This window comes from Manis javanica, chromosome 13 (assembly GCF_040802235.1).
Source record: "Manis javanica isolate MJ-LG chromosome 13, MJ_LKY, whole genome shotgun sequence".
NCBI lineage: Eukaryota > Metazoa > Chordata > Mammalia > Pholidota > Manidae > Manis > Manis javanica.
In genome coordinates this window covers 71,745,596-71,771,076 of record NC_133168.1, presented here as the reverse complement: position 1 = coordinate 71,771,076, position 25,481 = coordinate 71,745,596, and the positions used below count along the sequence as shown (strand labels likewise).

Below are 25,481 nucleotides of genomic sequence, written 5' to 3'. Positions count from 1 at the left end.
CCTTTCCTTACCTAGATCTTTGGTTTCAGCTGAAAAAGTCTGCTTCAGTGCTGGGGGCAGAGACAGTTCTCTGTGTGTCACTTTGTGCTAGAGGCAGCAAGGGAACGCCTTTTTAAGGCTTGCAACCCAGGTTTTACCTGAGTCATATGTGCCTGATGCTTATGACTATGAATATTTGCAGAGTGCTGTGCCATTTCTACCTTTCAGATATAACGTTGCCCTTATTCTGTGCTACAAATCCATGGGACACTGAGCATCATTGTACATATGAGGAAGCAGAGACTCAACTAACTGTCCAAGGTCACACAACTAGCTAGTGGTAAAGCCTGCACCTACACCAAGATTTTTTTGGTTCTAAATTCCCTGAAGATTAAAATGAGAAAATGCACATACTACATGAGGTATTGGAGTTAGGAAGTGCACAAGGCCAGCGTGGTCCTTGCCCTCATGGGGCCCTAGCTGGGGAAAGAACTGAGCTTTAAAATGAGTACTGCCAGACTGTATTGGATGGTGCCTGGCCTGTGGGGGCAGCATCATGACAGGTGATGGTCACTCATTTGCTCACTTAGCAAACAAAGACTGCAGGACCTATTGAGTGCAGGCTACTGAGGACCTGAGGGATTAGACAAGACAGGCAAGTGGACCCCACATTGGGCTGGTGTGGGTGATAAAAGAGCTGCAGAGAAGAGTTTATACAAAGACCCCAAAAGAGGGTTGGTTGGCAGGAGCCTGAGAGACAGCTGAGTGACGGGCGACGAGACAAGAAAGGGAGGCAGGCAGGATGAGGAAGGGCCTGGGCTTCATGACCCCGCAAATCAGAGCAGCATTTCTTGAAGGCAAAGGGAAGCTCTTGAAGGCTTTTATGAAGGGAGTAATGATTACCTAGTCTTCTGGAAAGACCACTCTGAATGCACCATGGCAAGGGGTCTGGAAGGCAGGGAGAATATCCTGGAGGCTGCTGAAGGTGCTTAGCTGGCTTGGGCTGGGGGTGGCGGGGGAAGACAGTGGGACGGGGGAGACAGCAGCAGGGGTAGTAGGCTGCAGAATGTGATGACTGGTTGGGGACAGATGGTGGGAAAAATGCATCAAGGAAGCCTTCTAGCTTTCTGGTTTGGGAAAACAGGCAAACAATGTTTTTTTGGAGGTACAGACCCATGAGGTAGAGGAGAAAACATGCTGTTATAAACAAGTGCGTGCAACACACAATACTGAGTTTACCTACCGATGTTCTCAAATACTATCACTGAAGAATAATGAACCAATTGCAAATGAATGTTAACTATTAAAGCAAGCTTTAATAGGCAATTCCAAAGAAATTAGGGCATATAACAAAAGTAAAAAAAACTGTCTCTTTTAAAATATTCTAAAATTTAGACTGATGATTCCTCAATGAATATATATAAATCAACTTTCATTGTATATATTTGTTTTCCCAGCTTTTTGAACAGACCCCTGGATGGTGGACTTTATAAGAATTTAATGATAACCTTATACCAGTCTTATCCTTCATTACTGACTAGCTTTGGCGTGGTCCACAACCCAGCCCAGAGGCAGAGTTCTGAGGCTGAAGAAATTAGAAACAGCTTCCTAGATATTCTCTCTTGTATATAATTCTCCCATTTGAGTTTATTTTCATCTGTCATGGATTATAAAAAAGGGATCCTCAATTAAGAGCAGAGGCTAAATTAATTGCATCTGGGGGTGGGGGCAGACTCATTAATGCCTTAACACACTGATCTACTGCTTTTACACAGCAATATATTAGGAAAGTGATGTATTTTCTCTTTTTGACAATGCCCTCGTGCTGAAAGACAGCTTCATTTTATATTTAGTATACTTGCAAATGATAAGAACCCCTTTATATGCAAGGGTAATTAGAAAGGTAGATCAAGAGAACATTTTCTGACAACCCGCGTACCCTATGAAACATTTTGGTGCTAGATTCACTGTTAAACATAAAACTGAGACTCCAATAGAAAGAGGAACAAAACAGTTTCTGTAGTTTGCAAAAACAGAAAGAAAACCTCAAATCCTACTTGCAACTCCTTAACAATTATCTTGGTAGTCTCCTTCATTTACGTACTAACTTGTTAATCTGTTCTTGACAAATGAGTTAGATCATTTAGGATATTCAAAAATAACTTTAAAAATGTCAAAACTAGTTTTTGGTGTAAGTAGCACTATGAAACTAGCTAGTAGGATTAAGGACTTTTCAAATATTTTACTTATTTCCATCTGAATTAAAAAGAGCATGGCTGGTGTCAGGTGACCATTCATTTAGTGCCAGGCTCTAGGTAGGAGGACACCAGCTCAGAGTGACATGGTGTCTGTATGGTTGCAGAAATATGTCTGAGAAGAATGGAGGGCAGAAGCAGTAGCTTTAATCTGGTGCAAGATCTAAATGCCTTTGGTGTTTTAAGAGAGAGAAACCCTCTACATTATAACAAATGACCTATAATGGTAAAATTGAAAGATGACTTATTAACATGCTAAGGTTTCTTAATTTAAGAACAAGAAATATTTTATTCTTTGGTTGTTCTGTGCCTGAAAAGATTTGAAATTGCGAATGGATATGAAGACTGAATGATTTTCAGTTGTCCACTTCTATCTGCTGAAAATCTATTATACCTGAGGCTCTGTTGTAGACATGGGGATGCAGAGCATAAACAAGATTCATTACTGTCTCTCAAGAGTTTAGTCTAATTTATAATAAGACACTGGATTTATTTGAAGAGATCTCTTTTCTTGCCCTTGGCATTAAAGAGTCAGAGAAAGATTTGCCCTAAGCGAACAGACTGTGCATAGAAATTTGATGAGGAATTCTATTCAGACTTTGAAAAGAAGCCGAAATACACCATTAAACAGTGGGAATAAAATCATGCCAACGCAGTTAACGTTTGGGATTAATAACAGAAGAAAAATGAAATAATAATGAAGACATAGTCTATTCAACCAAACTTAACATAAGATATGTAAGTTTGAAACCTCATTCTTTTGAAGTACAGAAACTGATTCACCTTTTTAGGGCAACATATACAGAGAGCATATACTTGATCCCACCCACCTACTATATACTTTTTCTGGATAATAGCACTGTTTATATTCATAAATGGAGCTACTGAACTATCATTGTGAAGAACAGATTCCAAAGTTGAGAATGTTGTGATTCTTTTGATATCAAGAAACAAATTTGGCTGGATTAAATACCCAAGATGTACAAAACTGTAAAGTTTTGTTATTTTCTTCTTGTCCTGCAACTAGAGTAAATACACAACTCATCTAGCTTGTCTAGTTTTGTTATCACTGATACAATAAAAGCCAATTCTCAGTCAGATACAGTAAGCCAGTATGCTTTGACTACAATTTTGTTTAAAAAGAAGGAGAGAGAGAGGTTGTGATGTAGGTGGACAAGAATGAAGGTTGTGAGGGGAAGCTATTCAATAATCCTGTAAGATTTCACCCCGCTACCTTCCGTACAGATCTGACAGTCACACAGTGGTGCCAAAGAACTGCCTCCAGCAAGAGAATACATTTTCTAGCACATCACAGTCTTATGGCAGCATTGATTCTGCTTGCAATCTGTGTCCAAAAGGGAAAGTTCTTAGTGGTTCTGCTTTCAGTATATCTCAAGGACTAATTAAATCCTCATTACTACCTTCTAATTATTCAAACACTATGGGATCACACGAAGGCAGTCCCTGCTGGCACACTAGATGAAAAGGGTTAAATAACCAATGTGGATTTTGAGAATCCAGATCTAGTTCAGACCTTCAGAAAACCACCAGCATTAACATGAATATTTAACTAGACACTACTGTGAAAATTAAAAGGGAATTCAATTAAAAGGTTTTCAAAAAATTAATTCTGACCTCTCTACATCTGTCCAAATAAATAAGCCTTCTTGAAACGTTTTCACCTAACTGCTAATCCAATAAGCCAGAAGGGCATTTGCTAGTTTCATTAAGCTTAACATTTTACAGGGGTTAAAAATGTGATCATTTTAATGTTAATAATAATTATATTTACTTATCTACTCAGACGACTATCCCATATTCCCTTCAAGCCCTCTTGGATAATAGGGCAACACATTAGTAAGTCCTTTCCTATTGCTCTTTTTAGATTTTAAGATATGTATGTTAAAGTTTATGAACTAAGAATAAAACTGAACCAAACTTGTTAGTTACAGTTTCCTTGTAAAATTTACTTCAGCATTTTAGGGTTATCTTAACTCTTCCTGCAAAGCCTTAGGCAGGATAATTTACATTACTCGATTTTTTTGGTGAGGTGCTTTTTAAATAGCCATTCTGTGTGTCATATGAGGTCTACAGAGTGAAGATTTGATTTAAAATAAAAACCAGTGGCAAATATTTGTTTGACCTTTTTAACTTAAATCAGTAATGAAGAAATTAAAACCAAAGAACTTGAATTTTCTTTATTCAGTTAATAAGAAGTTCCCCCATCACATAATGTGCAAACAGGACAGAACTGGAAAGTAGAGAAAAACGTAGAGGAGACAATCCTGCATAATAAAGAGGCCAATAAATAGCTCAAGTGTTTCCCTTCTTTTTGTAACTGATGATCCATATCCATATTCACTTGCACATATACCTCTTACAGATGGAAAATATAAACCTACAGCACAGTTATTTTCACGTATGTACAATGTGGGGAAATGGATTTGTGACGATGTCCCTCAACAAACTCGCTGCTAGAACCTCCAGCCTGAGACTGAGAGCCGGAGATGGGAGAGGCCGGGCTGCAAGGCCCCGAGAGCCACCGTCCCGTCCGTGTGTCTGGGCCGTGACCAATCCTGTTCTCCACCTCGGGAAGACGGGAAGGTCTCGTAGGTGCCAGTGTGGTTCATATCCCAAGACAGTTACAGGTTTGCAAAATTCGCAACAGAGTATGTAGGTCATAAATGTCCTTCCTGAATGGGAATACAGGCCCAAGTAGGAAGGAAGGACAGCAGAGCAAGACTTCAGTTTCTTGGGCATGGAGGGACCGAGGCTCAGGTAGACCCCCAAGAGGACTTTGGGGGGGCCCAGAAAACTGCACCTCCAAACAGAAGTAGGCTGCATCTCTTGCTTTGCGCAATTGTCTCTGGCAAGTGTGTTTCTAGATTCTTTGCCATTAAAGAAAATCAATGTGGTGTAGATACATGAAAGAAAATGTGTGTAATTGTGCAATCTTACTCTCTTTTCTTAACCTTACTTATTAAAACAAAATAAATGTAAAAAGCACTGTTCAACTAGGTTATTTTAATGCTCAGCAGTACAGAAGGTTTGCTCTTTCTTGTGTATCAAGGCCCATGGCTTCTGATAAAGATCACATTTTAAAAATAATATGCTAACTCAGCAATACATTTTTTTCTTCTCTGCTTCTTTTATCACTTTCCTAAATAAGGGAGGAAATTTATCAATTGTAAAGCTATAAATGAAATTAAATTACTTTTCAATACGTGGAAGTTAACACTGGGGTATTTTCTAGCAAGCGTTTTCTTAGGTCTACTTTGCCCTGGAAATAATCTTGGTACACACCAAATTATGGTAAAACAAATGAGAAAAATGTTTTATCAAAGCATTAAAATGACAGTGCCATTTGCCATTAAAAGACCTGATCAATGTTATTAGGAGTAAACACTTCTTCTTAGATTTTAACAAATAACAAAGCCATTAAAAAAGAAAATCCTTGCTACCCAATTTCAGAGGAAATCTGACTCATGAATAGCAAAGCATCATCTAACAGTCACTGTGAAATACAAAGTTCCTTTTCAGGCAGTTGTTCAACCAAAAAAGCATACAAGTGTCTCCAGCACAGTCTTTCAGAAGATGTTTGTGGAACTTGTTCATAAAAATCAATTCAGGTTTAGCGAACTGTAAAATTTATTTATTATTTGAAGGAAATGGTCATTACAACTCTCTGGATTGTTATGTATCCATGATCAGTGACCAAAATGACACTACATAGAATAAAATAATAAGAGGAAAAAAATAACAAACATATTTACAGTGGCTCCCATATCATGACACCAGAGGAAAACCCCTAGATTTTGCCTTGCAAATGTATTCCTTTAAGTTAAAAGTTTGACTGTTTTCTTGGAGTCTTGTCCTTCCCATTTGGTTTCCTACATTTTTAAACTTCTTAAACACAGAACAGTTGGAAAGGGTTGGATGAGACATTGTTGGAGGAGCAGGGAGAGTTTTCTCCCTTTTAGTTCTTAGCAATAAAGGTTAGCACTGCAGGACTTCCAAGTAAGGTGCCTCTTACCCTTTAATGCTTGCAGAGGCAGCGGAGCCCCTGGCGGGAATGATGTCACAGGGCTGGGTGAGGACCAGCTCTGCATCTCAGTTCCGGGTCTGGTCTGAGGAGGCTGCCGGTGCCGAGTAACTACCTTCCCTTTGTTCACCACTTCCCTGACCCAGCCACACAAGGGAGGTGCCACCCAGAAAATAAAAGGAGTTAGGGGAGGATCCCCCCCTTGCTTGGTGCCCGTGTGCTCTCCGTGACCTCTGTGACGTCTGCCAGCTGACCACAGCCACAGGAGGAGTTAACAGACCAAGCGATTTCAAGAGAGGATGTGAGACACAAGACTGATTCATAGGTCATGGTGGGAAATTTAGAAATGAATGCACATATCACACCATTATTAAAACATCGTGTTGTTATCAGGCAGTGGTTCTCAAAGTATGGTGCTTATTTCAGCAGCTTCAGCAATGCCTGGGAACTTGTCAGAAATGCAGACCTCAAGAGCCCCACCTCAGACCTACCACAGCAGCAGTCTAGGGGGGTGGCCCAGCCATTTGTTTTAACAAGTTCTCCAGATGATTCTCGTGCACCCTAAGGTTTGAAAATATTAACTATCCCATTGTTAAAACACATTGTAGTATGTGGATAAAGGAATTAAATTATTAAATACACATTAAATTCTCATTAAAAGAGTTCAATATGTAAAGGTATTAGAAAATGAAAATTTCATTTTATTTTTTTATTTCAACACAAATGATGTGTAGATGAAGAGAATCCAACTTCTCTAAATGTTTTTAACATGTCAACTAACTGAAACCTTACAGTTCTAATCAGAAGCAAATCATCATCTCTGTGTGACTCACACAGAAATGATTATCAACAGTAGGGGTCAGGGACCTTTACGTGTCGGCTAATAAGCCACCAAGTTCTGTCCCCTGGGCGGGGTTAAGGGAGGAAGGGAGCGAAGGACAGCGGCAAGCCCTGACTCACAGGCAGTGGGGCGACAGGCTTGTGACCCCAGGGCTACACTCATCTGGATGAAAACCACCACCACCTCCGCCGAAAGCAGCTCTACTGCCAGGGGAGAAATAAGGCCGGGGAGTGAAGGAAGGCCGAAGCCGCGACCCAAGCAGTAATGTATGGGTCGCAGCAGAATTGACCCGAAGGCCGGAGCATGCAGACGTGGGCCTACCTCAGCGCCCAGGGGCTGCAGGGCTCTGCTACTAACTAGCCTCTGAGAACGAGGAAGTCGTGTAGCACTGCTCTGGCCCTCAGTTTCTTTATTTGTAAATTGAGGTGACTGGACTCTATGATCTCTTAGGTTGGCTCTAAGTTCTAAGATCCTACAATTTTGTAATATAAGGTCTTATTATATCTTTAAATTTTTACTATTAATTATCACAGGACAAATAATTGATAAAACAGCTAAACATACACTCACATTTTACTTCATCAGGACCAATCTCCATATTGAATTATGAATCATCTAGATCAAATGTCAGACTGTAGTTGTGTATAAACTATGCTTCACTGCGCTATGGGGACATATTTATTCCTTGGGTCTCCAGCTGTGCTGTGGTAAAACGCCACCCCGTCTGCAAGCAAGCATCCCTCATTTCCATACATGTTAGGCCCTTGTTTAATTCGTTCATCTGATGAGGAAACATGATATCCTTTAAAAAATTGTTTATAAGGAGACGCATAGGGAAGCAAATTCATATGTCTGTTATATTCAAAACAGAAAGACCTGTGAGGTATGAATTAAAGACCAACCTCTTTCCTGCGGCATTGGAGACTGGCTCAAGGCGGGATGGGAACTGGACTCGGCCTGGCTCCCAGGCGGCTGAGGAGGCATCTGGCTGCCTGTAACACACAGGAGAAACGGGGATGGGGAGCCCTCTGTATTAATACTGTAACTGTGCAAAACCAAGACACAGTCACATTTATTCAACCTTTGTGACCACAAAAGCTATGACCCCCACATAGGAAAAGGCGTAGCTCAAAAAAAGTGTGGTATTTCACCCTTTTTTGGTAAAATGAAGAGGAAACATGCATAAACATATTTAGCAAATGACCTCCTGAAAAGTTTAATTTCTTACTGAATGAATTCCCAAACTCACACACAAATCAATTAGCAGCTGAAACCTCCCGACACACACTTCCTCAATGCATTTAACAAAGCCCAAGACTCATGGGGTAAACCCATCCTCCTCAGTTTAAACCAGTCTCCAGTCTCTAAGTGGGCAGGCATGCATACCGGCAAACAACTTGACATTGGTAATATTTATTCACTGTAGTAATATCAACTGATTTCTAAGTAAAATCTTCATAATTAACCAAATTTAACATAAATGAGGAAAAGACCTCCATTAGAAAACATAAAACATGCTACTATGGAATGCACTGTATATAATCACTAAAGAAGTAATATTCTGCATCTCTTTTGATCTCTATTGCTAATAAAGCAATAGCATCTATTTAGCATCTATTTGATTTTCATTTATTTAATGTATGCTTAGTTTGGCTTTTCAAACTATAATGTAAGCTCCTTGAGACAGGAATGTCTTTTACTTCTTTAATCCCTCATTAGCATAACAAATATTAATAAATCTTTGTTATTTAATGGCCCTTAATCTGAGAATATGAATTAAGGGAAAAGATACTTATTATTTTATTAATTAAAGAGTGACAATGAATCATGTGAAGGGAGGAGACAGGATTTTGAAATTTAAGAATCATCAGAGGTACTTGACGATTCAGTTCACTTTCTGGCTTAGAGGTTTACATGTACTTCTAAGACTAAAAACATTACTGAATAAAAAAGGCAACTGAATTTAGCACAATCCTCAAGGTATTAGCTCTCATGGCATGGGGAACATGTTGTTTTACCTTCTAACCTCGCCCTTTGCTAAAATTAACTGGAAGACAAACATACATATGAATGTGCACATGTATGTAATACACACATACATGCATTTATGTATCTCCCTGCATAGCCCTGTGGTTTGGTAATTCGTGATATTGCTAGATCAAGATAACTGCTTTAACATCATAGGACCTACTCATCCAGTTTTGTATAGCGCTGAAAAGAATCACAGAGAAGGAAATTAATGTACTTAAGATTACCCCAATTCCCCTGCCCCCCAACTCCCCACCCCAGCGAAGGTCATGGTGTTTTATACTAAACAACAACCCTCTCGTGTTTCTGCCTGCTGGCATCTCTCTGTTAGGCCGGGCAGCCTGAGTACTGCCCAGGGGCAGCGCAGTCCCCAGGACTGTCACTCACAACTAACTCTAATAACAGTTGTGTCTGTGACAGAGGCAGGAAGATTTTCCATTTAGATATTGGGTATAAATAGGTGTTAAAATGTAACTATCAAAAATACGCATATTGTTTTTGGGAGTTTAGGTTTCCAGCCTAATTTAGGAAGGTATTTCTGAGCGCTCCAGGGTCCCGGTGCCACGCACATTCTTAGATAAAGTGAAAAGCAAGCCCCGAATCTGCAGACACTGAGAACTGCTGCCCTGTGAAACCACTAAAAGCTGCTTTTAAGTCAGAGGCACAATTAGTAGGATAAACAAACCATACAAACAGTACAGAATCTGCTTAACCATTTGCTTATTTAGACTTTTGTAGCGAATTAGTATTAGTCCCCAAATAAGAAATGTAAACGTAAAAAGCAACATTCTGGATGAGAACGATTTCAAGGGTAAACCCTGGTCATCAATCTGGCTAAAGATACACAAGAGTTGCTGGGTGTCCACTTGGTCATGTACTTCTATGAAATGCCCTAAGGCCCCCAAACTACAGTCCATTTAGAAATTTAAAGCACTCTGCAGCCAAATCCTGACTTTTAAAAATGTCACTGGGGAATCAGCTGCACGAAGACAGTAAGTGCTTATATTTTAATGATCGTTTCTGCTTGATGGACTGAATTCATAGGCTCATGACAGTAAAAACAAACAGTAACTCTGCCTTAACAGAGGACACCATTCCTTACACTATGCACACCCAAGGCACTGTTCTTATGTACAGTATTTCAAGTAAAAATAAAAAAGGCTGTAAGAAACCCATCTCATGAATTCATAAAATAGTGCCACATTCAGGAAATGCTACTGCTTGCCTGGTGCAATTCTAAGACAAATACCTCTTTAGAGAATGAGAAAATTCATTTATTAAGCTCATCCTTCAAAGAAACAAGTCTTCTCATGGTAAGGACAGCTCTGTGCAAACTCTGTCACATTCTCCATTTGCTTTCACCCTCTATCTTTCCACCAACAGTTTCATAGATACCAAGAAATAACTTCCTCCTCCATCAGCACAGGTATAAGCATGGTCATAGTAGATGATGGATTAGAAAATATGTTTGAGAAACACAGGACTCATTTGTGTCCATGGCTCAGATTAAGAAGACAATTCTGAACCCTTTGAACCATCTGAACTAAGTAAACACCTTCAAAACTAGGGATTTTTACATGACATGTATTGTCATAAGTAAAACCTTTTAAACAAAGTTTGGTAATTATTTTAAAAGAAGGTTGCCATGAACTGTAAACAAAACAAACTTTATGAATAGGCTTTAACATTAAAACTCAGTTTTTAAAGAAAGCCCCATGTTTTTCCCTCCTCTATGTATGATGTATCTATAATGACGTAAGTAAGCACAATAGAAGAAAACTTAAAACAGAAAAAAAATATGCTGAGTTAGAATTCCACCACTTTACACTTAATAGGTTTATTCCCCAATGACCATGTATACAACACTGTGCAAAATTTTGGTGCAACAAACTAAAAATGAAGCATCAATACGTCACCTAAATTTCTTATTTTGCTGACTTAAAACTCTCGGCAGAAGTCTATACTATGATATTTTAATTCAAAAAACCCTTTTATTTTTAATTAATTCCAGACTCAGAGAAGTTTCAGACCTAGTGCAAAGAAGTCCTTATATCCCTTAGCCCACCTCCCCTAATGTTCACATCTTGCAGAACCACAGTGTAATTATCAAGAAAAACTCAACATGGTATAAGATTATTAGCTAAAGATCTTACTTGAACTTCACCAGTTTTTTCACTTAATGTCTCTTTTCTATTCTAGGGTCTCACATTGCATTTAGTTGCTATTTCCCCTTGATAGTCCCCAGTCTGTATTTTGTGACCTGGGTGCTTTTAAAGGGTACTCATCAGTTCTTTTACAGAATGTTCTTCCTTTTGGTTTAGTCTGGTATTTTTTCATGAGTGACATGAGGTCGTGCATTTTAGGAAGTGTGCCACAAGCATGTCCTGCCCTTCTCGGTTCATTCTATCAAGGAGGTCATGACATCGATACGTTTCCATGCTGGTGACATTTACTTTGGTTACTTGGTAAAGTTGGTGTCTACCAAGTTCCTCCAATATAAAGTTACTATTTTGCCCTTTGCAGTCCGTAAGTACCTACGGTAGATACTCGAGACTATGTAGACCTTGGGTCTCCTCAAACCTGCACCACTAATTTTAGCATCCATTAGAGAACTTTGCCTGCAACACTTATTACTGTGGTGTTTGCTAATGGCGATTATTTCCTTCTTTCCTTCCACATTAATGGGAATTTGTGAGGAAGAACTATCTCTTCTTCCCCTTTGTTTCTTTATTTATTAGACTATTTTTATCTATGTGGACTCATTGTGGCAGACACACTATAGGATGACCTCTAATGAGTCACACCGTTATGTAATTTCCACTTGTGACTTGGCTTCTAACCAAAGAATATGACAAAAGTGATGGAATATCACTCATAAAATTATGTTATATGTGAAAAGTCAAAGAGATTTTGCAAATGTAATTAAAGTCTCTAATCAGGTGACTTTGAAATAATCAAAAGGGAGACTTTGGGTTTAGGCCTCAGTTTAAGAGGAATTAGGCCTCTGAGCAGAGAAGCTGCCGAGATCTTGAAGAATTAAGCTTCTATGCTGTGAACTGAGCCACATGGCAGGACAGGAAGCCTTTAGAACCTGCAGGGCTCACTTGTACTACCACAGGAAATTAATTCTTCCAACAATCTGAATGAGACTGGAAGCAGATTTTTCCCTCGTTGAGCCTCCAGATGAGAAGGCAGATAAACCACCACTTTAACTGCAGCCTTGTGAGGCCCTGAAAGAGGACTCAGCTAGGCTGTGCCTGGACTAGTGGCCACAGAAACTGTGAGACAATAAGCATGCGTTGTTTAAAGCTGCTACGTTTGTGGTAATTTGTTGCAAGAAAAGAAAACTAATATACTCGAAAACTATTCTCTGGGTTAAAACTCAACAATGAGATAATTTAATTGCTCAAATTGTTGCAGCTTTGGCCATTAGAAGCTCCTTCAAATTGTTGCTTTTCTTTGGAACCACAGATTCACCAGATTCATCTTACATTTTTCTGCCCCAGCCCAGCCATCAACCACTTTTAGGAGCCCTGCTTCTTTTTATGGAAAATGGCATTCACAGGCAAGATCTGGGCACTAGATCTGTTCATTGTTCCTGGGGTGGTGTTGCCTCTAGGCCCTCTCCGGGCAGAGAGGTAGGAAATACATGTCTGTACACAACCCATACGCAGAGACGGAGTTATGTTTTGTACTGACGTGTGTGTAAATGTGTATGCAAATACTTCTAGCTCCAATCCAAAACTAAAGGGTACGTTTTAGCCTTCTTCCTTTCCTTATTTATAACCTCTTTCTCCAACAGTAAGAAACCCAATTCCCATCATCTAAATCAATTTACTTATTTGTTCAATTCTATTATATATATGAAGTAATTTCAGAATTGCCAGCCTATATCCTTGTGAAAAATACACAGCTATTTGTTAGAGCTTTTATTCCATTTTGAGTTCTCTCCACATCTTAATTGGCTTTAGTTGTTTTGATATTTTGGGGTATGTGAAATACCTCTTCACTTCTAAATATCAGAGTTACACAAAAAGACAGGCATAAAAGCCACTCCTTCCTCTTTCCTGTTACCCTATTCTCATTTCTCTATCTTTCCACCCCTTTCTTAACTGCCCTCTATAAGTAATCAATTTCTTTGGTTTTTGGTCTATCTTTCCTTTTGTATAAATGAGAAGATAGCTGTGTTTTCTCTTGTATTATCTTCTCCCTTACATGAATGAAGAGTAACATAGCCTAGATATCTTTTGGGCTTTGTTTTTTTCATTTACTAGCATGCCCTGGAAAATACTTCCTATCCACTTATAACATTTCCTCTTTTAAAAAATAGATATATATTGACCCAGGAATTCCACTCCTAAGAATTTACCCGAAGAAAGCAAGATCTCAGATTCAAAAAGACATATGCACCCCTATGTTTATTGCGGCTCTATTTACAATGGCCAAGAAACGGAAGCAACCTAAGTGTCCATCAGTAGATGAATGGATAAAGAAGAGGTGGTACATATACACAATGGAATATTACTCAGCTAAAAGAAAAAAACAGATCCTACCATTTGCAACAACATGGGTGGAGCTAGAGGGTATTATGCTCAGTGAAATAAGTCAGGCAGAGAAAGTCAAGTACTAAATGATTTCACTCATTTGTGGAGTGAAACAATGAAGCAAAACTGAAGGAACAAAATAGCAGTAGACTCACAGACTCCAAAAAGGGACTAGTGGTTACCAACGGGGAGTGGGTGGGAGAGGGGGGGTGGGAGGGAGGGAGAAGGGGACTGAGGGGAATTATTATGAGTTCACATGGTGTGTGTGTGGGTTCATGGGGAAGACAGTGTTGTAGCACAGAGAAGACAAGTAGGGACTCTGTGGCATCTTACTACACTGATGGACAGTGATTGCAATGGGGTATGGAGGGGGGACTTGATAATATGGGTGAATGTAGCAACCAAATTGTTTTCCTTGTGAAACCATCATAGGAATGTATATCAGTGATACCTTAATAAAAAAAATAGTTACATAATATTCCTTTGTGTGACTATTCTTCAGTTTGTTCAACTACTCTCCTAAGTATGGGCATTTTGGTTGTTTCTAATCTTTTGAGTATGTATTTTTGTATTGTTTGAGGTCTATCTTTATGGTAAATTCCTTGAAGTGGGATTGTAGTGTCAAGAGGTTATACATTTCCAAATTTCCCTCCATGAAGCTCTGCCTCAATTTACCTTCTCACTAGCAATGTTTGAGGGGCCTGTCTCCATAACTTCAGTATTAGACTATCTTGGCATTAAAGTGTTTGCCCGTCTTATATTTGAGAAATGGTATCTGAGATTTTTGAATCTGCATTCCTCTGAGTGAGTTTGACCATTTTTCCATGTTTGAGGGCTAATTTTATACCCTTTCGGTGCATTGTTTGTTGTCTTTTGCCCCTTTTTGAATCTAGGTTTTTAATTCTTTGTCCTGAAAATTAAAGAATTCTTTACATTAGCCTTTTGTCTGTGATACAAGTTGTGAAGATTTCTTCCAACTTTGTTGTCTTTATTTTATTTACAGTATCTTTTGTAATGGAATTTTTTTAAAAAGTCAAATTTATCAATATTTTTATTGCCTTTGGAGGCTGATTAGTAGAAAGCTTGCCTCTGTACCAAGGTTAAACAGGAATTGAATCCACTCAGTTTTCTCCAAGTACATGAGTGGTTTCATCTTTATGCAGAGTTTATTTTTGTGTGTGGTATAAGATATGGATCTAATTTTATCTTCTGTGATGGGGACTTTTAAGAGTTACTCTTACAGCTGATTTTAATGTCTAGTCAGGCTAGGTTCCCAGTCCTCCAACCTGCTTTTTCTTTTTCATTGTTTTCTAGCATGTTTGTTTTCTGTATGGTCTTTAATACCAACTTGTCTAACTATATAAAATAGCTTAATGTTATTCTTACTGGGATTACATTGATAAAGTAACTTAAGGAGAACTGATGACTGTTGAGTTCATCCTATTCAGATACAGATGTCTTTCATTCATTCAAGTCTTCCTTCATTTCTGTAAGGTACATAGTTTTGCACATTTTATTCCTAAACATTTAATCTTCTTTGTTGCTATTACAAAAGAGGAAGTCTATTGCTTTTTGTATGCTAATTTTATATCCTGCTATTGCACTGAATTCTTCTACAGTTTGAGTTAATTCACCATTGAGTCTCTGAGGTTTTCCAGGTTTACTATGACATCACCTGTAAAAAAATATAGTTGTATTTTTTCTATACCCATTCTTATGCCTTTGCGTCCACTTGTCTAACTGCACTGGCCAACATCTGTAGGACATCACTGAATACTACTGCAGACAGTGGTCATCCTTGCCTTGTTTTCCACCTTAGTGGAAGTATCTCTAATGATTCCATATTGCATACGACAGTGGCTTTAAAACTAAGACATATACATTTTCCCATGTTTTCAAATTGCTATTTCCTGGAGTGTTTTTATCATTACATCTTATTGAATGACATGACAGTTTTCCTTAATTTATTTATATGTTATATAATATTAATGGAGTTGTTAATACTGAACCAACCTTGCATTCCTGGAATAAGGCTGACCCAGTCACGCTATGTTATTTCCTTGAAGCACTGTTGAATTTTGTTTGCTACTATTTTTCTTTAGAATTTTTACATGAGGATAGGTTTGAAGGGAAATTTTTCTAGTTAAAAATAGCTTTAAGAAGTAGATCAATATAATCATAAAGTAAACATTTTTAGTAACAAAACATTGGGATTTTAGTATTTAACAGAATTGGGAGAAAATAGGCTAAGATGTGTATTTTTGGTAAATTAGCACATATCCTATAATGTATAGCTTAAGGGGAGGGACAGAGACATGAATACACTCTAGCTTGGTATACCTTTATAGAGTAAGATGGTGGGGCAGTCAGTACTAACAGGTGCTATGTTCTGTATTTCTTACAGTGAGACAGTCTTAACCCATAGCTCTTACTTCATGTCTCTGTTTACTGTTTAGTCTCATCTCAAATAGAATGTAAGTCTCAGGAGCATAGAGAATTCTGTTTTGTTCCCTGCTACATCCTCCAAACCAGACATATAGGAACCAGTCAATAAGTATTTGTTGAATAAATAATGTGTGGCTGATTGCTCTAAAAACCAAGCTCATACTAATAGTTAATTAAACCTTTACAAATTACCAGTAATCATGTAGTTATATATTATGCTAGATCAGGATTCAGAAAATATTTTATGTAAATTGTCAGAGAGTAAATACTTGAGGCTCTGCAGGCCATATGTTTTCTGTCCCAACTATTCAACTCAGCTGTTGCAGTGCAAAAGCAGCCAGACAATACATAAACAAAACAGCATAAATAAAACTTTATTTACAAAGACAGGTAGTGACTGGATTTGGCTCAAAGGTGGTAGTTTGCTGACCCCTATTCTGGATATTACCAGTAAAGAAATATTCAAGGTCACATACTTGTCCAAAAAGTCAATAAACTTCAAATGGTATTTAGTAACAACAGCAGTGACACATAAACCTGACACACTCTCCCATCTTTAATAAAGAGGCTGACATAAATAAATTTCAGTAACAGAATATGGTTTATATTCAAATAAACCAAGATCTTCAAATCAGCTGTAGTATAGGAGGCACTGATTCCTCAGCACTTAATGCAAGCACAGTTCAAAGATTTAAATGACAAGTGCATTTAGCAGGTAAATTTTTAGGTAAATGATCACTTGCAATTTTTTCCCCACAACTTTTTTTGACCAGACCCAAACAAAGAAATCAAACCTATGAGATGCCACTGTTGTTTTGGGGTAGCAGAGAATACAAGATGAATAGAATTTCTATATTAATCCTTTATGGAGGTTAAAACTTCCCTGGGTTAATTCCTTTATAAATTAGTGCAACAGACAAGTACTCCAACTTGGTAAGAATAAAAACACTGACTGAACTACAGCAGCCTCTCGCAAACAAATCATTCATCCTTTTTAAAGTAACACCATGCTATCTCCATGTAATATTAATAGGCAAAACATTCCATTATTTAATGAAGTTGTAGTGGCTAGAGAAAAGCAGTTCTTCCTTTCACACTGTTGCAGCTAAAAAAATTAACTAACCTAGGATGGACTTAGTAACCCAAGACAAGACAGTAACATAATCACATGGCAAATCTGAAGTTTACACGACAGACATTATTTGATCTCTACTTTACTGCCAGGAATCTAATTCTTCCCCTCCAATTTTACTACACTGGCTGATTTTGGGCAATCGTGGATAAAGAGAGCAACAAATGGGATGCATGTTTGTCTTACAAGTATCCAGACAAACTGGAGATGATTTTACTTGAAATGTAAACAACAAAGTACAAAACAACTAAATGCGTGTACAAGGCAATGTCCTAAATGATACTTCTCTTTTAGTAATTCAAGGGGATTGGCTTCCTAGAATTAACATGAAGTGACATGCTCATCCACAGAAGTCTGAACAATTTTGTTGGCCAATCTTTCTCAGTAAGGATGCTTAGTGTATATGGGGTATCATGAAGTCTTTAGTGACAAAGACTTGGGTCCTATTCATAAATTCCTTGAAATTAGCAAAGGTAAGACAGGTTTATTGTTAGAAAAAGAAGGGTCTGTGAATTCATGTGCATTAAATTACTACCTAGTTGTGGTTAAATTTTGAGAAGAAACAAGAAATACTTCGAGCCACTTTGCTAACAACTCTACTATGACCAAGTTCTTTTCCTGGAATGCTGTTACAAAATCAATATATTTTTCATAGCTTTAGTAATTAGCAACTGAATTATTCCTCTACTATTCAAGAATTCTTGGAGGTGTCACTAACTTCAGTAAGGAGTTAAAAAAAAAACCATCACACATAATATAAATTACTGCTACCAATAACCAATACATCATGACCAAGATCAACTTTCATCATGTACTTCCCCCTGTTATTTAATTCTGTTGTAACCCAAACTAAGATACTGGGTTGCTTTAATCTAATATATCCTTATATTTTCTTCATGTTATGGAAATCATCTCTCTCTCAAATCTTTAAAGCAAAATATGGGTTTTACTTGCCACAGTCTGACCTCATAGATCTTCTAGAGGATTTTAAAAAATATTCTGCCAATCCTGCTGGTAAGAACGGCATTACTTCTTACAATGGGCTGTATTCCTAGTAGAAGTTGTTCCTTTAGTTTCTGAAACATGAAGTAAGTACCAGTTAGGGTCTTTTCTTCTGCTACAATAAATGATAAATTCAATTTTGTTAAGAGATGGCATTGGTAGGTTGCATGGTAGACTTGCATGGTGGAAATTTCTGAACATTGAAAATACCAAACCACAGTGTAATAAGATAGTATAGCTCTGCAATTTAAGCAGCAAAAATCTGACTGGTCATTTTCTTTAGTGAACTTTGAATACCTGGATAATGCCTGATAGCAATGGTGTGGGTGAAAAATGAGTTTTCCATAATCTGTAAATTTATCAAGCATCCTAGTCCTAGACTTATATTTTGATGAGTTAGAAAGTCCACAAATTATTTTTTTCTGTCAGTGTTTTCTACTTCCTTTGCTTCAAGAAAGGAACCTTTAATGTGCTCCAAAGCAGAATCTGCTCAGGTGCCAGCTTAGGGGTTGGCTATCGTTAATGGTTTATCTCAAGTGTGATGTGGACTCAGGGTACTTCTGTTGTTTGGTGTGATTTGAACAGGACCTTGCTCTTACCAGAAGTGCTGTACTTGAGTACACAGGGTGGGAGAGGCAGCAGTGAACAGACTATCAACACAATTCTTTACTGTGAACCAACCCTACCTCAACTTAGAACAGTATAAAAAGAAGGCAACTCTCTCCCCTACCTGTAACCCTGCAGCGGGAACGCAGAACCACAGCACATCTGGTCCCCTAACCTTAAATTGGGCTGATCCTTGGAAGAAAAAACATTCAGTGTCCATAGGTTTAGATTTTCCCAAGTCCTCACCCCAGACAATGCTAACTGCTGCTGTGCCACTGGGCTCTGCAAACAACAGGAGTCCAGCGCTGCAGAGGCGCCTCTGACTTGTGTGCCCTGAGCCATTACAGGAATGAGGAAAGGCCTGAGATGCCCTGAATGTGACAGAACCCCCACAGCAGCCACATAGCTTTACTCTAAACAAACAAATGCCTGCTGGATTAAGCTTTTCAATTATTCCCTTAACTGCAGTCTAAAAGTTTTGAGTTTCTTTACTGACCTCACTGCTGGAGTCCAAGAGAGAGCAGCAGCAACAGCCTCTCACTGACAAGCACACAATGGGGTGGAAATGGGGGTTCTGGGTAAGGACTGTGCCTTCACAGGGGTGGTACTACCAATGCTGTTCTGTTTGTTTTTATTACAAAGACTAACTGGTTACAATACATAATTGTTTCCTCTAGCCCAATGGATTCAAACCAAAATTTTCCCAATAGCCCTCTTCTATTAGTAAATATGCTACAGTCACCTAATGTCTTTCACATGAAGTCAGTCTTATAGTCTGATCACCAGAAGGCCTTTTAAGTAGACACCGTTCTACAGAGAACTTGAGGGAAGAAACTCGAGGCTCTAATCAGGTGTACAAGTCAACTCAGGGCATTTCTACACTTCACTATTCAGGTCACTCAAGCTTTAAATAAATAAAGATAAACCAGAGTCCTAAAACATTTACATAGAAGAGATTCTCAGCTTTACAATATAGTGAGTGTTCTTAGTCTGGACAATTCCCCAGTGACCTCAAGGTGTGGGAAAGGTCTAGTGCCTGACTTTACTGAGGTGTGATTTTCAGTCCTGCCCTGCAGCTGCTGAAGCCTCAGCAACGTGGCTCCAACCTGCTAACCACTCTCGTCCCAGCTCCACTGAGGCCACATGCTCGGTATTCCCCCCAGCGACTCTGGTGGAATGAATAGAAACACACCACTAAATAAAAGAAAAACTTTAGGGAAAGTCTCTCAACTTAGATTAACTTTAGGTGTGAAGACAGGAGTAGGAAATAGGTAAATGAGCAAAAATGTGATTTGGTTGAAAGCAGGAGCCACTCCCACGATGGGAATCTGAGGCCCTCCAGTAGCCCTACTGAGCGCCTGAGACGTGCTGACACACATAAACCACGAGGCCCTCCGGTAGCCCTACTGAGTGCCTGAGACACACTGACACACATAAACCATGAGGCCCTCCGGTCAATTGCCCTACTGAGTGCCTGAGACACACTGACATACATAAACCATGAGGCCCTCCAGTCACCCTACTGAGCGCCTGAGACACGCTGACACATATAAACCACCAGACTGAAAATCTGCTGTCCTTGCTCAGCATTCTCATAGATATACACACTCTTTTCAAAAGCTTCACAACTTCAATTGCTCAAAGATCTTTGGGGCACAGAAAAATCCCTTTGGGTTGGGGAAGTATGCACGTGTTTAGACATAACCTGCCTCCCTGCCCTCCTGAGGAGGTCCGGATTCACAGCACTCTGCCGCCCGTAAGGACATGGCGGGTGCTGAACTCTCCTACTGCAGAATCCCAGACTAGAAAGGCAGAAGGGCCACCAGCCAAACACGTTCTGATCCTTGCTTTGATGTGAGGTAAGAGGCAGGCAAGGCGAACCAAACAGAGCCGGCAGTTTATCTCCCTCTCACTAGGACAAATTAATAGAAACAAAACCTAATTTCCCCGACTCTTACCCATTCTTATTCCTTCTCAATATTTTTCCTCTTTCTAAGATCCCTTTTTTGTTTGAGAAGCTTAATATTTGGCTGCCTTCTGAAGAAATGGGTATAGTGACAGATGAAAGACTTGTATTCATCGTATAATTCAGAATAAGGGGGAAAATCGACTGCTGTGCATTTAAGATTCTAACAACCTTGCAATTTTGTATAGTCGTTTCCCCCACCCGTTCTTTTGAAGAAATCTGCTTTTATTCTGTTAATAACTAACCACAGTTGCAGCAGCATGGATCCGATTAGCAGTTCTTATGGTACAAAGGGGAGAGGGAAAAAAAGCTGTGAACAGGGCTGCCAATTTGTCCACCTGGGCCCCCAGGAGAAAGATGAGATGCGGCGCCTGCCTGCCCCCTTTTTTCCACTTGATCGCTGCTCTATACTGCCAGAGAGAGACAGGCCTTTTTAAGGCCAAGGCACTTTCTTTCCTTTAATGAAAGTTCTGCTCGCCTCTGTCCTCTCTCGTCACTGATTTCTCATTCTGGGCCCCAACATGTCACGACAACTCTCAGCTGTGAGCATGAGCGGCCACGAAGAGTGCGGCACGCTGCAGCTCACTTGCTGGGAGGCACTGAGCCTCTCCCACGGAAACACACTCAGGAGTGCTCGCCTCACCTGCAGGGAGGGGAGGCTGTGCCTTCCCGACTGAATGGGGGTGCGCGTGGCCAAGCCACCAGGATTGTCATGCTGCCTTTGGATGCTAGGTAAAGTGGGAAAAGATGCACGGTTTGGAATTTGAGGAAAACTGCACAGTATATATAAATTTGGGACCAAATGATAAGATACTGGCATTACAGGTGACATTGTGTCTACATATTTTCTACTTAGATATGGAATTGTCAATTTATGTACTAAAATAATATACAATTTTCTCAAAGCCTTTTAAAAATGTACTGCATTTGTAATCACACTAAATAAAGAGCACTAATTTTTTGATAAAACTTAAGACTTCTAAATTGGTATAAAACTACTTGAAAAAGTAACAAGATGGAAACTTGAAGCACTGTATTATGCTGAAAAACTTGAAGAAATCCAAGGCTTCTGCCTGAAATCTCAATGTTCTAAGCAGTAGAGCCGACACTTCACTATTTTTAGTTACAGGTCCTGGGGGTGGCCCAGGCCGGGGGAGGGAGCAGCAATGCTCCCAGGGATATGCTTCTCTTATTATTATTTTTTTATTCATTCATTCATTCATTCATTTATTTTATTAAGGTATTATTGATACACACTCTTATCAAGGTTTTACATGAAGGACACTGTGGTTAGTACATTAACCCATATTATCAGGTCCCTCCCATACCTCCCAGGGGTATGTTTCTTAAGAGCAAAGTACGGCCAGGGGCTAGGCCTGCCCACCAGCAAAGCAACCCTGGGTGGAGTGTCTGCTCTTGCCTCCTCTGCAGAGGGGCCCGGTGGGCTGAGCTCAGGACAGATGTGGCAACCAGGAGAGGACGGAGGCCTTCTGGGCCACATCCTCATGTCTTTGTTATCAATCCTTCCACTTCAGACTTGAAGTAACTGTTTAGCAAATATGCTGGTGAAATGTTACCCTTTTCTCAAAAAGACATTTTTCCCTTCTTCTCCTTGTCACTTACAAATATCTGGGGCATATAACTCATGTGTTGGGACTGAAGGCCAAATTCTAGTCACTAGCTAATATCTCAGTGCTCCGTGTTTATCTAGCCAATGCTGATATTCACTGCCTGCTTGGAAAATCGGAATATTATTTGGGGGACGACAAACTCTCTCCACAGCCAGTCTGTTCTTAATTGGCCATTTTCTTTGAAGTTAGGGTTAGTTACTAATAATAAATATTTATTAAAGATAAGGAGTTAATAAAAAAAAGCTGGATATTAGACAATTCCGAAATTTTGCTATAATATTTATGTGGCACAATTTATCTGTATAATGGATTAGAATCAAGCAGGTTCTAAATAGGCAGAAGTCTGTTTTAGATTGACAAACCTTCAGGTTCTGTTTTTAAGGGGAAGAAAATAAAATCATCTGTCATCAGAGACTCTCTTCAGGAGGGAGGGAAATAGAATGGGCCCATAAATTGTAAATCAAGGTCGAAAGATGGGTCCCGGCATGTAGGAGAAAAGGTTATGTAAGTAATCAATTTTAGAACTTCTCTTGAATTCCTGTTTATTCCAAGAGAACTGTAAGCTCTTTAATTTGGCCAACATTTCTTACTTGCAAGGCATCGTTCTTGGTATTGGGGTTACAGATGAAGCAGTGCTTACTGCCCTCAACAGGTTCCTGGTCCGCCTGAAGGCCAGGGAGGGATCAACAGGACTTTGCAAAGGCAGACTGGTGTTGGGCCTCGAAGGGTACGCCGGAGCTTGCCAGGCTGGTGAGGGGTAGGTAGGTGGATGTTCTAAAGCAAAGATCTGACCGAAGTCATGATCACGAGTATTAACACAGGGAATACTGAACTTGTTCCCTCCGTCTGCTTCTAATTAAAAGCAACGATACATAAAAACAGCTAAATACTGAGGTTTGGCTCTCTAAAAATATGTTTTTGCCTTTTGTCAAGTAGAATTTAAGTGACATGATTCTTAGATTTTGTACGAAATAGATTTAAAAGGAACAATTGCAAAAATGAGGGATTCTATTATTGACTGAATTAGGCCTGAGAATATAAGTTACTTTACCCTAAGAATTTTTTTTCCTATGATAAAATTTGAACTGCATCACAACCTATTTACAGAAAGGTCAAAAACAACAACAAAAAAGGCTATAGGTTGCCCTAAAAAAATGAGTTGTCTATCCATAAAACTTCCTATAACTAATACATACATGATCGTGACTGGGAATATTAGCTTTCTTTTAAAACATGCCCCTTGGAACTCTTCGAGGAAAGTGCTAAGCTGTGCTGGACACACTTAGGTCTCTTCTGCATTTCAGAAACACTTCCCCTGCACAGCTTCTAGAATGCTGCACTCTGCCTGGTTTTCCACTTGCGCACTGGCCCTTCCTCTTCATGTCTGTGGTCTCTACATTTCTAAATGCCCTAGGGTTCAGTCCTCTGGACTCTCCTTCAGTATTTCTCAATCTTGGCTACATAAAATAATCACCTGGAGAACTTTTAATTGAAAAAGTGCCCATGCAGTATCCCAGTCAGACCACTTAAGTCAGCATCTCCGGGTACTGGGGCTAGACTGGTCCTTTCCCTGGACATTTTGTGTACAGGGTTGAGAACCACCTGACTTCCACTCATTCCCCAGGTCAGCAGTTCCCAGACCATTAGCTTCACTATCAACCAGGAACTTGCTGGAAATGCAAATTCTCCAACTCCAACCCAAACCTCTGTATCAGAATCTGGGTGTGGGACCTAGCTGTCTGCGCTTCACAAGCCCTCCGGGTGACTAGGTTGCAGGCTGGGGTCCCTAGGTGATCTCATCTAGAATCCCAATGACTCACAAACTCATTTCTCCAGCCAAGATCTCTACTCTGACTCCAGATTCTTCCTATAACCAGCTGTCTACTCAAAACCTCCCTCTGGATGTCTACTAGGCATCTCAAATGTGAGGTGTCCAAAAACAAGCTCTTGATTTCCCATTCAAAAACTTCCTTTGTTTTCCACTGTATAGAACCAGCATTTACCAATGTCTTGGGCCAAAAATCTTCTGCCCCCTCTATTGCTCCCCCGACATCTAGCCATGACCAACCGTGCCCAGACTACTGCCAACAGCCTCTTATACAGACTCCCTGCTTCCCACCTCGGCCCCACTACAGCCCACTCAACTGTCAGAATGATCTTTTTAAAGCCTGAACCAAATCACGCCATTCCCTGCCTTTGCTACCTGACGGTGGTATCACATTACACCTGGATTCCTACATCCTAGTCATAACCTACAAAGCCCTATATAAGCAGGCCCTTGGTTACCCTCTAATCCAACTGCCTACCCATTCTGCCCTATCTCCCCCTGACTATGCGCTGGCCCAGGAACTTCCTGACTGGCCTTTGCACTTGCTCTTTCCCTGCCCGGACACCTCCCTCCCAGACATTCACGGGGCTTGCTTTTGCCCTTCGTTCACTGAGTCACAAGATAGTCACTTGTTCGAATATCCATTTCTAAGAGACACCTTCTCTAATCACTGCTTTCTAAAGAGGCAACTGGATTCTTCCCCTAAACAATACCGGACAATAAATTGTGTACTTATTGGCTTATTTCCTGTCTGTCTTTCTCACTAGAATTTAAGGTTCATGAGGACAGGGCCCTTTGTCATTTATATTCACTGCATTTTCTCCAGTTCCTAGAAACATGCTCATTGCACAGGATGCAGTCAGTACTTTGCTGAATTAATGAATGAAAGAAGAGAATGATAAATTAAGAAAGGAGTAAAATGAGCAATTGGGCTAGTTGGCCTTCCTCAGGAAATCACCTGGTTTATCCAATGGCAAAAAGGCAAGATGATACTTGAAAAAACAAAAATTCCATAAATTAATACATTTGGCACCCTCAGCAAGGTCACATTCTGGGTATTCAGCTATATGCATTTAATGTAGTTTGCAAGTACAAACTCCTGTGTCACTTTCTGTTTGGAATGGAGAGTATCAACATTAACAATCCCTGGTTATAGCATTTATAAACATGCAGATGTGGATT

At 39.6% G+C, this 25,481-nt stretch overlaps 1 protein-coding gene across 8 annotated transcripts in view; it reads right to left on the bottom strand.

The window, feature by feature from the left end:
• The window catches only part of ARID1B (AT-rich interaction domain 1B), a 411,155-nt gene that overhangs the window by 80,187 nt on the left and 305,487 nt on the right, over nt 1–25,481 (bottom strand). For all 8 annotated transcript variants that reach the window (XM_073219809.1, XM_073219814.1, XM_073219812.1 and 5 more), the window contains one exon: nt 8,020–8,109. In XM_073219809.1, coding sequence (XP_073075910.1) covers nt 8,020–8,109 — 90 coding nt within the window. The remainder of the gene's footprint in view (nt 1–8,019; nt 8,110–25,481) is intronic.